This window comes from Erinaceus europaeus, chromosome 6 (assembly GCF_950295315.1).
Source record: "Erinaceus europaeus chromosome 6, mEriEur2.1, whole genome shotgun sequence".
Lineage (NCBI taxonomy): Eukaryota > Metazoa > Chordata > Mammalia > Eulipotyphla > Erinaceidae > Erinaceus > Erinaceus europaeus.
Window position 1 is genome coordinate 44,419,911 of NC_080167.1, and position 16,828 is coordinate 44,436,738.

The 16,828-nt window shown below is 39.6% G+C and overlaps 1 protein-coding gene across 2 annotated transcripts in view; it reads left to right on the forward strand.

Moving 5' to 3' along the window:
- LOC103124129 (uncharacterized) overlaps positions 1–16,828 on the forward strand; it is a 79,202-nt gene that overhangs the window by 56,129 nt on the left and 6,245 nt on the right. Inside the window, exons 21-30 of one of the 2 annotated variants that reach the window (XM_060192102.1) lie at positions 1,731–1,860; positions 2,160–2,221; positions 3,713–3,806; positions 4,308–4,344; positions 7,517–7,586; positions 8,496–8,556; positions 8,636–8,850; positions 9,546–9,672; positions 10,211–10,272; positions 15,973–16,063. In XM_060192102.1, coding sequence (XP_060048085.1) covers positions 1,731–1,860; positions 2,160–2,221; positions 3,713–3,806; positions 4,308–4,344; positions 7,517–7,586; positions 8,496–8,556; positions 8,636–8,850; positions 9,546–9,672; positions 10,211–10,272; positions 15,973–16,063 — 949 coding nt within the window. The remainder of the gene's footprint in view (positions 1–1,730; positions 1,861–2,159; positions 2,222–3,712; positions 3,807–4,307; positions 4,345–7,516; positions 7,587–8,495; positions 8,557–8,635; positions 8,851–9,545; positions 9,673–10,210; positions 10,273–15,972; positions 16,064–16,828) is intronic. The other variant, XM_060192103.1, reaches the window with a different exon arrangement.

Here is a 16,828-nt window from a genome sequence, read left to right on the forward strand (position 1 = left end):
CACACAGAGAGAAAGAGATTGGAACTCTACTTAGCTCTGTGCAATGCTGGTGCCAGACTGAACTTGGGGCCTCAGCTTTCAGGCATGAAAGTCTGATTACAAACCACAGTGCTCTATCTTCTAACCCTGGAATGATTCTCATTTCTTACACTGTATCCAGCAATGGATATATTTTATATTACACTCAGGAAAAATTTTATGAACTTTTTAATATTATGGTTAGTATACCTAAATAGAAAGCTGAAAGACTTTGTAAAAATCAGAAATCCTTTGATTTGATTTTTAGTCCATTACTGTCTCCTCATTTGAATTTTGCACCTTTCTGAATAAATATGAACACTTTGAAGACTTTTTGGTCTTCAATTCTGATAACCCATTTCATTAATTTTTGTGCTAGATTATATTTGCCATCATATATGTGATAGATAGGAATTCATTTGTGTGTTATGACGGGATATTAAGATGTGGACTTTATTATTAAATACTATTTATTTATTGCATAGAAACAGAGAAATCAAGAGGGAAGGGGGAGATAGAGAAGGAGAAAGAGAGACACCTGCGTTGCTGCTTTACCCCTTGTGAAGCCCCCTACCCTACAGGTGGGGAGCAGGGTCTTGGACTCGGGTCCTTGAGCATGGCAACATGTGCACTCAGCCAGGTCTCTGCCACCCTGCCTAAGATATGTGGAGGTTAAAATAGAACTTTATATTTCTTTCTTTTTCTTTTTTAAAATTATATATATATATTTATTTTCCTTTTTGTTGCCCTTGTTTTTTTTTTAATCATTGTTGTAGTTATTATTGTTGTTATTGATGTCATTGGTGTTGGATAGGACAGAGAGAAATGGAGACAGGAGGGGAAGACAGAGAGACAGGGGGAGAGAAAGACAGACACCTGCAGACCTGCTTCACCGCTGTGAAGCGACTCCCCTGCAGGTGGGGAGCCAGGGGCTCGAAGCGGGATCCTTACGCCGGTCCATGCACTTAGCGCCACCTGCGCTTAACCCACTATGCTATCGCCTGACTCCCTATATTTCTTTCTTACATCATGCATCATGATATACTTAAAAATGTCTCACAAACCTGTAGTTTTGCAAGATTAACTATAGGAATATCATGCAACTGACCGTGGTTTTTTTTCTTTGGTAGCCTTATTCTCTTCCCTACTCCTAGTCTAGCCACCTCACTTATAGAAATAGTGAATGGTACTTGCTTTTATGTATCTCTACATTCACAAGATTATTGGGCAGAATCTGCCTCTAATTTATATTGCCAGCTTCTTCCAGGTTAGTGGCTATAGTCTGATGGATAAAAAATAGAGGGGTCAGGGTGTTTTTACACCAGCCTGAGCACATATGTAGCCATGTGTAAGGACCTAAGGCTCCTGCTTCCCACCTGCAGGGGGAAAGCTTCATGAGCAGTGAAGCAGATCTGCAGTTGTCTCTCTCCCTCTCCATCTTCCCCTTCCCTCTCAAATTCTCTCTGTCCTATATAATAAAATAGAAAAAAAATGTAAACAATGGCCATGAGGAGTAGTGGATTTTTCCTACAGGCACCAAGCCCTAAGCCCCAAGCCCCAAGCCACAGTGATAACCCTGGTGCCAATAAATGAAGAAACAAACAAATAAATAAAGCAAGCAAGCATTTGTTAGGTCTTACTTACAGATTGAGTTAGTGACCAATTGAATGAATCTGGTATTCTGAAACTGGCTTCTTGTTTGGATTTTATAGGAAGAAACAGCAAAGGAAGCATGTAGAAATGAAAAGAGTGGCAGCCATATCACTGACAGTGCTTCCGCACAGCAGACAAATCATGACAACTTGACCTGTGCTGATGAAGAACACAAAAGTAGTAGATATGGTAAGGTAGTGAATATATACAACTTTATTATTTTTTGAAGATTAAAGGATAGTATAAAAATCTAGAGTGTGACATGCAAACACAATAACTATTTTCTTTAAGTATATATAGCTTGCTGGATTCCTTCATAATTATTCCAGGAATTGCCATCTTTTCCTTCCTAAGAAATACTTCAGTCCTCTAGAGTTCTTCTCTGCTACTAATTATACTTTATTGAAGTATTCACAAATGGATATAGTCTTGATGTATGTCTTTAAAATAAACATTCTCATTAGTTTATCTGCAAATGTATTCTATAGATATGAATCCAGCATTAGGATTTGGAGAAGAGGAAGATACCGAATCATCCTGTGAATCTCAGGTATTGTATTTATTTTTTTAATCAGGGCACTGCTTATCTCTGGCTTATGATGGTGCAGGGGATCAAACCTGGTACCTTGAAGCCTCAGGCTTGAGAATTTCTTTGCATAAATATCATTATGCTATCTCCTCCTCCTTGAGGTATTATCTTCACAGACCTGATAAGTGATGTCAAAACATAGAAGGGAACTTATCTGCCATTAACTTTATGCCATCGTATAATAAAATATAATTATGAAATTCGTATGAGATTAATAGACAGCTTATTGGCAAAATTGATGAGTGAAATAAGTGTACTATAAGTACTAAGAACTAAGATGACTCAGTTTGGATAGAAGTTAAGTTTATGGGTGTCGGGCAGTAGCGCAGTGGGTTAAGCACAGGTGGTGCAAAGTGCAAGAACTGGCATAAGGATCCCAGTTTGAGCCCCCGGCTCCCCACCTGCAGGGGGGTTGCTTTACAGGTGGGGAAGCCAATCTGCAGGTGTATTTCTCTCCCCCTCTCTGTCTTCCCCTCCTCTCTCCATTTCTCTGTCCTATCCAACAATGACAACATCAATAACAACAACAATAACTACAACAATAAAACAACAAGGGCAACAAAAGGGAATAAATAAATAAATATTTTTTAAAAAGAAGTTAAGTTTATGTAAAAACTAAAAAAAAAATATTTCAGGTCAGTCTATGGCCAAATTTCAGATTCAACGATGAGGGGCCAGGGGATGGCACAGTGTGTTTGAGGACCTGTGTTCAAAGCCCCCAATCCTCACCTGCAGGAGGACAGCTTTGAGAGTAACAAAGTGGTGCTGCAGGTGTCTCTCTGTCTCTCTTCCCTTCTTTCTAGTTTTTTTTAGGTTTCTGTTTTTTTTGTCAAGTATCTTTTAATACTGATTTTTCTACCATCAGAGTTATATTAAATATGTAGCTTGTACCCTCATTCATAAATTTAAGTACATATTTAGATGTCCTTTGTTTCATGGGACATAGAACATAGACTTAGGTGTTTTGGAGTTGGTTCCTTAAAGAAACATGTGTGTATTTATTATTTTAATTCTGAAAATACTTCTGAATTGGTCCAATTTACATAGCCAGTGATCAAGTGATGATAAAAGACTTAATTTAGGGCGTCAGGCGGTAGCACAGCGGGTTAAGTGCACGTGGTGTGAAGCTCAAGGACAGGCATTTGGATCCCAGTTCAAGCCCCCAGCAACGATAAACAACAAAGGCAACAAAAGGGGGGAAAAATAGCCTCCAGGAGCAGTGGATTCATAGTGCAGACACTGAGACCGAGTGATAATTCTAGAGGAAGGAAAAAAAAGACTTAATTTAGAGAGTATATGAGTATAGTTTTAATTTAACTGTTTTGATTTTCAGTACATGCTTATCTTGCTATTAAATCATTAATTGCATTTAAAGTAGGAAACCCAGGCAATTTCTTATTAGACAGAATTAGAAAATGTTTACAGAATGAGTTTTTATATTTATTTTAACAGAATGTTTGTAAGAATGCTGCACAGATGCATATCGGTCATTTATCTGGATCTGTAGATGAAAGAGGAAAACATATACTAAATCAACAGAAATATGGTAATAACTGTATTTTATTTTTACAAACATTTGGGGGAAGGATCCAGGGAGATGGCACAGCAGTTTACACAACAGAGTCTCATGGCTTAAGGCCTTTTGTTTTTTTAAGATTGATACAGAGAAGGCAGAAAGGCATAAAGAAAGTGAAAGAGACCACAGCACTTCTTCTTCTTCTAGCGTTTGCCCTTCTTCTGTAGCCAGTCAACAGCGTCAGGTTGAAAGCTGTCAGGAGCTGCTTTTTGCTGGCTTTGAAAGTGACTGGGATCCATGTGGATTCAGTCGGCTAGGAAGGATCGTCAGTTTCCCCAATGAATGGGTACTCACGGGATGCACCACGAGAAGGTCGATCCAATGCATCCCAACCACAGCACTAATGTGATGGAGACGAGACTCGAACTGGGGTCACTCACATGGCAAAGCAGCACACAATGCAACTGACCTATTTCACCGAGGCTCCTCAACTTTGTATTTTAATAACCTGTATTCCATGTTTTTATTTAGGAGGAAATGATAAATCTAAGGAAACTTCTTTGAGCAGGTGGGATTTTAAAATCTTATCCTAATCTAGTAAATGCAGAGAAAATTAACTAATTTGTTAACCTGGTCTAGACACTACATTTTGTGCTTACCATTTTCTTTGTCTTGTTATCATCATGATAGTTTGCAGTGTCACCGTGCATTAAGAGGTGGTTTTGCTCATTAGAAACCATGATTCAGGGAGATTGATTACTGGACCCATGTTTCCAAAGTTACTTTGCAGCTTAGAAATGAATTGATTGTCTCATTCTTCTGCATGTTTCAACCCATTTTATCCAACACCATTTGTTGAAGAGACCCTGCTTTCCCTGCTTTTTAAAAAAAAATCTGGGTACCTTTGTCAAAGATAAGATGTTCATAGGTGTGGGGGCTTACTTTTGGGCTTTCAATTCTATTCCACTGGTCAGTGTGTCTATTTATGTTCCACTACCAAGCAGTTTTGATTACAGTGGCCCTATAATACAATTTGAGATCTGGGAGTGTGATGTCTCCAGTTCTGTTGACTGTAAAACATTAATCCCCCATTAGAGAAGTAAAAAAAAAAGAAAAGAAATGAATTGACTGTCAACCCGACTTGCCCCCAAATCCGTTCTCTTGCACTCCACCATAGGTGTATAGGTACAGCCCTGGTCAGGTGGTGGTACACTGGTTGAACTCACACATTACCATGTGCAAGGACCTGGGTTCAAGTCCCCCAGCCCCCCGCAGAGGCAACTTCATGAGTAGTGAAGTAGTGTTGCATGTGTCTCTCTATTTCTCCTTCTCTATCTTTTCTTCCCCTCTCAATTTCTCTCTCCTATCAAGTGAGATCATACATGTTTAAAAATAATCAAAATATTAAACAAATTTATTTGGGTGTGTTGAAAAAAAAAAGAGAATTCCAGGGAGTCGGGCGGTAGCGCAGCAGGTTAAGCATATGTGGCATAAAGTGCAAGGATCAGAGTAAGGATCCTGCTTCGATTCCCCTGCTCCCCAACTGCAGGGTAGTCACTTCACAGGCGGTGAAGCAGGTCTGCAGGTGTCTATCTTTCTCTCACCACTCTGTCTTCCCCTCCTCTCTCCATTTCACTCTGTCCTACCTAACAACAATGACATCAATAACAACAACAAAAATGACTACAACAATAAAAAATGAGAATTCCATTCAGGTTTTCCTTTAAATTACTATTATGGTGGTGAGTGTTTTAATAATAGAAAGTATATAGCATATAGTACTAAGTACATATTAAGTGCATATAGTACTGAGTACATATTAAGTGCATATAGTACTAAGTGCATATAGTACTAAGTGCAAGCACTTGTGCATATAGTACTAAGTGCAAGCACTTGTGCAAGGATCTGGATCCCCACCTGTAGGGGGGATGCTTCACAAATGGCAAAACAATTTTGCAGGTGTCTATCTTTCTTTCTTCCTCTCTGCCTCCCCCTCCTCTCTCAATTTCTCTCTATCCTATCGAATAGAATGAGGAAAAATAGCCACCCAGAGCAGTGGCACTGAACCCTTGGAGGCAATAAATAAATAAATAGGGAATGGACCCAGTGAAAACAAGGGAAGAAAACCAGAGTATAAATAGCAGGAGAGGCCAAGTTTCAGGAGAAATAACACTGGTTTGGATGGAATAAGTATTTCAGAAAATAGGTAAAAATGTTGGCTTTTTTATATATAATTCTTTTTAAGAAATATTTTTTACATTTTGTTACCCTTCTTGTTGTTGTTGTTATTGTTGTTATTATTGATGTTGTTGATGTTGGATAGGACAGAGAAATGGAGGAGGGGAAGGCAGAGAGAGGGAGAGAAAGATAGACATCTGCAGGCTTGCTTCACCGCTTGTGAAGTGACTCCCCTGCAGGTGGGAGCCAGGGGCTCGAACCAGGATCCTTATGCTGGCCCTTGCGCTTCGCGCCATGTGCCCTTAACGCACTGTACTACCACCTGACCCCGGAAGCATCCTCCTGAATATGAGTCTCAGTATTTAGAATGAATGCTATTTTGAATGAATGCTCACCCTACAAAGTCAAAGAAAAAATACCAGTTTCAAAGAATTTGAAACAAAAAAAGACCAATTAAAAAATATTTACAAAATGGGAATATTGCAAGACCATAGGATAAGAGGGGTACAGTTCCCACCACCAGAACTCTGTATCTCATCCCCTCCCTTGAAAGCTTTCCTAGTCTTTGTACCTCTGGGAGTACGGACCCAGGATCATTATGGGGTGCAGAAAGTGGAAGGCTTGGCTTCTGTAACTGCTTCCTTGCTGAACATAGGTGGTGACAGATTGATCCATACAGATTGATCCTGTGTCTTTCTTTCCCTAGTGGGGCAGGGCTTTGGGGAGGTGGGGTTCCAGGACATATTAGTGGGGTCCTCTGCCCAGGGAAGTCAGGTTGATGTCATAGTAATATCTGCAATTTGGTGACTGAAAAAGAATTAAGATATAAAGCAGAAAAAATTGTTGGCTGATCATGAACCTAAAGGCAGGAATACTGCAAATGAAGATTTGGGGTCTCTGTTTTGGAAAAAGCTAGTAGATCTATTTTAGTTATATTCCAAGGGGCCCATGACTTGACTAGTTTTTGCCTGAGCCTGACACCTAATGTGCAGGTGGACCCAAGTTATTTGGGAAGATGGTGTCATAGTTGGAAAAAGGACTAGAAAGCTGGATCCGGGAAGAGAGTATCTCCAAATACGGGAAAAGTATATAAATATCATTAACTGTAAACCCCATCGGTTTGACCCAGGGCCCATGTTCAGCACAGAAGCCTATGTAACTTCTGAATCTCTGTAGGTCTGAGCTCACATTCTGTGGTCATGGCTAAGAACATTCCAGGCTGCACTAATTTCAGGACTCATCTTCCTTGGGTGGTAGAGTATGTTATTTAACCTCCCTTCGGAGAATAGAAAAAGGCAAAATTTTAATTATCTCAAGTAGCTTTTGTTATTATCAGGTGAACAGAGGAGGACCTAGTAGGGGTTGAATTGTTATGTGGAAAACTGGGAAATGGTATGCATGTAAAAATGATTGTATTTTACTGTTGACTGTAAACAATTAATCCCCCAATAAAGAAATTTTAAAAATAAATTAAAATTAAAAAAGTAGGTGAACAGTCAAGTTTTAACTGGAGTTTTCATACACAGAAACAAAACTACTCATTTCTGTTATTTATCACCAAGCCTTTCCCGGATACCCAACACTAATGATTCCTGGTCTTCATCAGATGATGACTTCAACTTTGAACCCACGGTAAAGTGGCCTTTTGTGACATCACTTTTGTTCTCTAGACATTTTCCCATAGTATATCTGTGTAGCATTTGCTCGTTAACATTGTCCAACAAGAATTATTCTTTTCTGTTCTACTCCTGAAAGGAACAAATACTTAAGAACTCATGCCTTTAGGTTTCTTGTTTAGCAAACAAAAACATATTATACTGTTAAAATTCAACCCATCTTTATGAATTGTTACTAAGTCTAAATGCTCAGTTTACCCTCCAAGAGATGACTCATGCTATAGATCATGCAGACACATTTGAAAATACAGTAAAAGTGTAATTAAACTTCATAATGTTACTTTCTACAGTAAAACTCTTAAATTACCTGGGGTTACCGTTTTGTTTTAGGTAACTATGATAAAGAAAATAGCCAAATGCCAGGGCCTTGGCTGTGACACACCTGGTTGAACTCACTTGTGAAAATACACAGAAACCCAGGTTCAAGCACCTGGCCCCACCTGCATCGAGGGAAGCTTCACAAGTGGTGAAGCAGTGCTGTAGGAGTCTCTCTTTCTCTCTCTCTCTCTCTCTACATACACACACACACACACACACACACACACACACACACACACACACACATCATTACTTCTAAATTTTTCTTTGTCCTATACAATAAAAATAAATAATGTTTAAAAGTAAATAAATATAACCAAATGAATTTCATAGTATTTGTGTAAAACTCAGTTAAGTTACTAGAAGAAATATTTTTGAACTAGTATTGTCATCTTAAAATCCCTTCCCTGTGAGGCAGAATTGAGGTTTGAATTACATGTGAACGAGGACAAGAAGAGTGTTGGGTCATGGAACTATAGTGCATATCATAATTATTTTTCATCACATATGAAATTTATTCTCAAGGCTAATACTGTTTTTTTTCTAGAGTGTTGTTAATGCAGACTTCTCAAAGCGAGTAGCTGTTCGTCATCAATTCAAGGAAAAATGTAAGCTGTTTGAAAAATGCTCCATTCTTGTGCTATTCCCTAAGCTCAAATCATATATATTATTATGTACTCTATATAGTTTTCACTACAGCGGGAGGAGCAGTCTGTGACACTGTGAGAGTAGAAAACACAACATTATTGGAGGACAGTCATTCTGCTCGTGGAAATGAAGATAAAACCGAAACTCCTGTTAGACCGTCAGTCCAGCAAATTTCTCATCCTGACATTTCATTGCCTGAATGCTCCACTCTCCCAAGTCATACCAAGTCTTCAGCAATCTGTTATCTGGCAAATGTAAGCCACTGAAACGTTCTTTAATGGACTTCTGATTTTTTTGCCACCAGGATTATTGCTGGGACTCAGAGCCTGCACAATGAATGCACTACTCCTAATGGCCACACCCCCCTTTGTTACATTATGGTAGGAATAGGGTGAGAGAGGAGGAGAGAGAGGGAGAGAAAAAGATAGACACTTGCAGCTTATTCCGTCGTTTGTGAAGTTCTCTCCACTGCGAGTAGGTACTGGGGGCTAGAATCCAGGTCCTCGCATGGTAACTTGTGCACATTACTAGTTGCACCAATGCTGGGCCATCTTTCATAGGCTTTTTCATACCTGTTCTGATTCTTTTAATTATGTATTTATTGGTCCTAGAAATAAGTGGTGGGAGTCATCAAGATCATAATTTTAAAAAGTGTAGTAGGAGAGGTATCTATGCAGGTTTGATAATGAGGAATATGGGGGAAGTAAACAGTTCTTAACCAAGCCAATATGAATGGATAGAAGTTGAGAACATCTCAAATTAACAGCTGGATGGATACACAGATGAGGGAGAGCAGAGAAAGGGTTTGTTTAAGAGCAAGATGCTTATAGATATTGATATGAGAAAGAGAATTAAAAAATGCAACAGAAATAGTGGGATTAGTGAGAGCAAACACATATAAATCATAAAACATGATGGAAATAAGTTTAAGTGCAAATTGCCCTTATAGGGAGAAGCAACAAAACAAGCAAGTAGAAATGAAGAGGCTGTTGTAATCATTGAAAATACTCCACAGGAGCAAAGAAGTGAAGACAGTTTGATTTCTACTCATGAAACACACAAAAATAGTAGATGTGGTAAGTTAGTGAATAGCTACAATTACTTTGATATGATTAAGTGGCAGTATAAAAATCTAGAATATGTACTTGCAAATTTTATTTCTATTTATTTTAAGTATATTTCTCTCCCCTTTATTGGGAGGATTAATGGTTACAGTCGACAGTAAAATACAGTAGTTTGTATATGTGTAACATTTCTCAATTTACCACTTACCACTCTAACCCCTCCTCCCACCACCTAGGTCCTCCTCTGCCATCATGTTCCAGGACCTAAACACTCCTCCCACCACCACCACCAGAGTCCTTTACTTTGGTGCAATACATCAAAATTTCTTTCTTTATTCTTCTTTTCTTTTCTTTTCTTTTTTTTTTTAATTTCTGTATAAGTATTCAGCCACTACCAATGTTACATTCCTGAAAATGCTCAATTCTCTGGGATTTTTTTCTGCTATGACTATGTCATTGAAATACTGACGACTTGATATAGTCCTATATGTACTTTCTAAGTACATAGAAATAAATGTTCTTGTTAATTATGTATGACTACATTATATAGGCATGGATTCAGCACTAGAACCAGGAGAAGAGAAAGATTCAGAATCACCTTGTAACTCCAAGGTACTGACTTATATTATTATATTAAAAAATAAGGATGTTTAGGCATGTATTTTTCTATAATTTTATGTCCTTATATGACTAAATTTAATTATAAAATTGCCTTGTGTTAATTGTGAGATGATTCTACAACAAGGAGGTAAGGTTTTGTAAATGAAGCCAATATAGTGTAAGTACAAAGAGCTAAGCCATAGGGGCCAGGCAGTGGCACACCTGGTTAAGTGCAAATATTATAGTGCACAAGGGCCCAGGTTCAAGCCCCTGGTCGCTACCTGCAAGGGGAAAGCTTCATAAGTGGTGAAGCAGGATTGCAGGTGTCTCTCTGTCTCTTTCCCTCTCCACCTTCCCCTTCTCAATTTGTCTATGTCTTTATCAATAATAAATAAATAAAAATTTTAAAAGAGGGGGTGGGCAGTGGTGCAGTGGGTTAAGAGCACATAGTACAAAGCGCAGGACTTGCTCAGGGATCCCAGTTGAAGCCTCCAGCACCCCACCTGCAGGAGGGTCACTTCACAAGCAGTGAAGCAGGTGTGCAGATCTCTCTCTCTTTCTCTCTCTGTTTATCTTCCCCCTCCCTTCTCAGTTTTTCTCTGTCCTATCCAAAAAAATTGAAAAAATAACCACAGGAGCAGTGGGTTTGTAGTACAAGCTTGGAGCCCCAGTGATAATACTCCAGGCAACAACAACAACAAAAGCAAACAAATAAAAACAAAAGGCTAAGCCTTGGAAATCACAAGGATCAGTCTGAATTTAAGTTAAATGTATTTTAAAAAAATAATTATTTTAGGTCACTCTGTGGCCAAGTTTATGACTCAGCGATATATAAGGATATTGTAAAGGTCTTAATAAGATTCAGTGAGGAGCAGCTTAGATGGTAGTTTTATAAACTCAGACCTGGAATCCTGGGTCTTGAACAGCTTATCACATTCAATTTCATGTGCATCTACAAGGAGCAGTTCAGGTGAAGATAGAGCACGGAGAGTAGTAAAAGCATGCGGATTTGTATCAACAATTTGACTTTGCAGTGTTTGAATGAGTAAATGATTTGGAATAGTTTAAATCAAGTACATTACATATCTCTATGTCAAACAAACTGGTAGTAATGTGAGGATAAAGAAATATAGACCAAACTTAAGGCATTAACTGTGATAACATAAAAGGGCATCTGAGCTGCTACTGTGTAGTGTAACAACACTGTATTTTAAGAATAGAATATTTCAGAAATCTGATAGAAGCCTACTTTTGTCACTTAATAGCTATACACATTCTTGAAAAAATTTTTAAAATCTTTTAATTATAAAATGGAAACACTGACAAGACCATAGGATAAGAGGGGTACAATTCTACATAGTTCCCACCACCAAAACTCCGTATCCCCTCCCCTCCCTGGGAAGCTTTCCTATTCTTTATCCCTCTGGGAGTATGGACCCAGGATCATTATGGTGTGCAGAAAGTGGAAGGTCTGGCTTCCGTAATAGCTTCCCTTCTGAACATGGGTGTTGACACACTCACGTGGAGTGGCTCCAACCGGAGGGGACGGTAAGCCTCCGACCTTCCCTCACCAGTTCTAGTGACTGCGTGATATAGAAAGAGGCATTGGGAGATATTCTGGTACGAACATTCATTTATTTGGAGATGGGTACAGGATTTTATACTGAGTTAAACAAAGAACATTTTTCACATATGTCAGAAATTACAGGTTTCTTAAAGGTCAGCTTGCCCCATGGTAGGGGGTTGGTATGACAAGAATTAATGAGATACATAAGGTCAAGACAATTAGTTTCCATGATGCAGGCAAGTTAATTATCTAAAGGTATTTGAGAGAAGCATAGGAGTTAAACCAGTAAAGTGAGGTAGAGAAGAAGAAAAACAAAACTTGATGTAAATCACAGATATCAAAGGACACACGGAAATAGAATATGGGGTCTCACTGCCGGGTACCAGCAGGGGTGTATGATAGAGTGTGTTCTCCTATATGATCAAAAGGTGAAGTCATAATGAATCTGTGAACTTTGAATGACTATAGAGAACTTTGAATGAACCCTCAAGCAGGCAGCCATTTGGCTTGCTAGCAGGGGAACTAAGTGTGAGAGGCTTGTAGGCTTTCTGTGAGCTTGGGAGACTAACAAGGAGAAACTGAGTCTGGGAGACTTTTCCCTCTTGGCTCATCTCTATGAGGAGAGAGGCTAACAAGAGGGGTGTCTTTCCAGACCTCCATCCAAGGATGGGAGAGCTCCCCTAAGCTCTACCAAGCTTTCACATAGTCCCACAGACAGGTTGATCCATACTACCAGCTTGTGTTTCTCTTTCCCTAGTAGGGCAGAGCTCTGGGGAAGCAGGGGTCCAGGACATATTGGTGGGGTCAAGAACCCAGAGAAGTTCATTTGGCATCATGGTAGCCTCTGGAACCTGGTGGCTAAAAAAAAAGTTAAGATCTAAAGCAGAACAAATTGTTGACTAATCATGAACTTAAAGGTCAGGTATTGCAGATGAATATTTGGGGTCTCCATTTTGGAAAAAGCTAGTGGGTCTATATTAGGTATATTCCAAGGAGCCCATGACTTTACTAGTTTTTGCTTGAGCCTGACATCTAATATGCAGGTGGACCCAAGTTATTATTTGGGAGATGGTGTCATAGATGGAAAAAGGACTAGAAAGCTGCTCAGGGAAGAGAGTAGCTCCCAAATATGGAAAAGGGATTTAAATATTGTGAACTATAAACCCCATTGATTTGATCTGGGGCCCATATTCAGTGCAGGAGCCTATGTAACCTCTGCATCCCTGTAGGTATGAGCTCACATTCTGTAGTCATGGCTAGGAACATTCCAGGCTGCACTAATATCAGGACCCATCTTCCTCAGGTGGTAGACAACCTCCCTTCAGAGAATGGAACAGACTACCATTGTTGATCCACAATGAGGGCAAGGTCCTATGGGGGGGTCCATAAAGGATTCCATTATGTTGTTCCTGATGGAGATGCCCAGTGACAGTGGAGAGAGGGATCTGTTAGAGGTCTAGGCCCATCATGTCTGTGTGGAAATCCTAGGACTTCCCGACTAGGGCCCCAGATTATGGGGAGGCTTGATCGTGACTAAAGAGTCATCATTAAATATGCCAGTCTTTTGCCCTTATTCAGCTTTTGTAGTCCTTACTTTGTCTGACAAGCTTAGCTTTGGAGTGATTGAGGGAAGTGTAATAGGAAGTAAGTGAGGAAGGTATCTGGGTCTCAGTAGAAACTGTTTTATTAGGTACTTTGTTGTGTCTTTTTAGGTCTTTCTACTTCCTTGCTTCATTTATTGGCTCCCTGCAAACTATTGTGTACTTTTGCTTTAAGGTATATATTTGCCCTAATTTATGGATACATGTACATATGCCCTATCTCATGGGACCTGGTCTATATCTAGGTTTAGGACAGGGATCTGGAGAAGTGGGGCTCCAGGACACATTGGTGGGGTCGTCTGCTCAGGGAGGTCCAGTTGGCATCATGGTAGCACCTGAAACCTGAGTAATGAGGCTGAAGGGTTGACATTCCACATCTGATGTTTCTGGACACAGTCTGAAGTGAAGCAGCCGAGGTGATACGTGTTGCATTGATTATATTGGTATCAGCAGATGCAGTATCATTTGATATTAATATATACACATTTATTATTATTTATAAAAAGGAAACACTGACAAAAAACATAGGATAAGAGGGGTACAACTCCACACAATTCCCACAGTCAGAACTCCGTATCCCATCCCATCCCCTGATAGCTTTCCTATTCTTTGTCCCTCTGGGAGTATGGACCCAGGGTCATTATGGGGTACAGAAGGTGGAAGGTCTGGCTTCTGTAATTGCTTCCCCGCTGAACATGGGTGTTGACAGGTTGATCCATACTCCCAGCCTGTCTCTCTCTTTCCCTAGTGGGGCGGGGTTCCAGGGAATATGGGCTTTATAGAGGAAGCAGAAGGTTTCTGCTATCTCAGGGTTTAAGAAGAGAATAGATAGTTATTGCTATAATCAAATTATTTGACAATTAGTTTAGTTTGAAAATACTATTGTTAGTATTTGCCGTATCCTACATGACCTCACCATAATTTATGTCCTTGATGCTATTTATATATAGCTGAATCTTATAAAGTAACTACATTGGTTGCTTCTGTTCTCCCTGGTCTAAGCTTTTAGGAGAGTCAATATTTCAAAGAACAAGTCATTATTAGACATGTATTAACAATTTGAGCCCACTGTTAAAATTCAATCTGATCACCAATTTCAAGTCTTAAGTGCTTAGACTGCAGGGATATATACTCAGAGCTATGGTCTATGCATCAAAAAGTTAGAGACTGAAACCCACAACGACCCTGGATCCATACTCCCAGAGAGGTAGAGAATGGGAAGGCTATCAGGGGAGGGGATGGGATATGGAGATCGGGTTATGGGAATTGTGCAGAATTGTACCCCTCTTATTCTATGGTTTTGTTAATGTCTCCTTTCTTAAATTAAAAGAAAAGTTAGAGACATTCAATCCATTTTTCCCCTCTCATATTAATTAAATAGTGATTTGTGAGACTGTGAGTTGATAGGAATGTACATCAACACCATTCTCACCACCAAAATCTGTCTGCACCCCCCCACCATTGCAGTGAAGCTGAACATACACCCTCACTCTCCACCAAGAGATTTTTACTTTGGTGTTCTACTCCAAACTCAGTCAGATTCTGCTTTCAGTTTCCCTTTCTGTTCTTCTTTCTTAACTTCTGTTTATGAGTGGGAACATCCCATACTCGTCTTTGTCTTTCTGACTTATCTCACTTGCTTCACCACTGGCAAAGCATTCCCCCTACAGGTGGGGACAGGGGGCTCAAACCTGGGTCCTTGTGCAGTGTAATATGTGCGCTTAACCAGGTGCACTGCCACCCAGCCCCTCAACAATGTTCTTTGTGTACTCAACATGACAGGTTCCAAAGTTTCTTGTCAGATCAAATATATTTTAACTGAAGTTAAATATAAAAGATGTTTAAGGGGGCTGGGTGGTAGCGCAGCAGGTTAAGCACACGTGGTACCGAAGCACAAGGAGGAGTAAGCTTCAGATCCTGGTTCGAGCCCCTGGCTCTCCACCTGCAGGGGGGTCACTTCACAAGTGGTGAAGCAGGTCTGCAGGTGTCTATCTTTATCTCCCTCTGACTTCCCCTCCTCTCAATTCTCTATGTCCTATCCTACAGCAACAGCAACAATAACAACAACAACAACAACGATAAACAATAAGGGCAACAAAAGGGAAAAGATAGCCTCCAGGAGCAGTGGATTCGTGGTGCAGGCACTGGGTCCCAGCAATAAAACTGAAGGAAAAAAAAAAGAGACATGTACCTGTCCTCAGGAATTTGTTCAAATGCACATTTGTTAGACATCCTTGAATGTGAACAGGAATGTGAATAGAGCTCGATGTTTAGAAGCTACTTCCATGTGGCAATTGACATGTGAGTCATCATTTGCTCACTCCAGCCTCTGGCTCAGTTTGCACAGTCCCTAGTCAAATTGAGAGTAGGGGTTGGCTTGATTCTTTGTGAACTCATATGAGTTCTTTTTTTTTTTTTAACTCAACTGTTCTTATATTTAATACATACTTCTCTTATTGCTAAAAGTGGGAAGGTCTGGTATTGTCATACTAGAAATGGTTTCACAAATATTTATGAATGATATGATTTCATTTACTTTCATAGAAAATTTGCGAGAATACTGGGCAGAATTATGTGAGTCATTTACCTGGAGCTTCAGACTTAAGAGGAAAAGATATATGTACACAAGAAAATGGTAAGAACTTTATTTCTTTATTTGCCCCAGAATTATCATTGGGACAAACTGTATTTATTTATTTACTTATTTATTTATTATTGGATAGAGACAGAGAGAAATTGAGAGTGGAGGGAGGTAGAGAGGGAAAGAGACAGAGACACCTGCAGCTCTACTTTACCACTCGTGAAGATTGCCCCTGCAGGTGGAGACCAGGGCTTGAAGCTGGGTCCTTGTGCACTGTAGTGTGAGTGCTTAACCAGGTGCACCACCACCCAGCCCTTAGAAGGAACTGTATTTTGTTGTTTGAAAACATGGTATTGGATGATTAGGGAAATAGTTTTTGGAAACTGGTTGAAAAAACAGTCTTTCCTACTTGAATCCCCAGACATGCTAAGTTCAGCATCAGGCAACATTTTAGAGAATCAAAGCAATGTTCTGGTCAAGAGAATAAAAAACAATGAACATAATACCATCTAAAACCTCAATCATATGGTATCTTGTTAAATGAGATAAGCCAGAAAGGGAAGGATAAATACCAAATGATCTCACTCGTAGGTGGAGCTTAAAAATCTAAGGAAGGGATCTCAGGGTGAAGCATAGACTAGCTGTGGTGGTGGGGGAATTTTAGTTTCAAACAGAAGTACTGATCTAGTCTCACAGCCAATGAAGAGCACTTCTTAAGTGCATGGTGAAGCAAAGGATATTGAAGAGGAGGTAACTGTATCTTGTTAAGTGTCAGCAACAGATAAAACACATTAATTGCCGCTAACAAGTTCTGTCTCA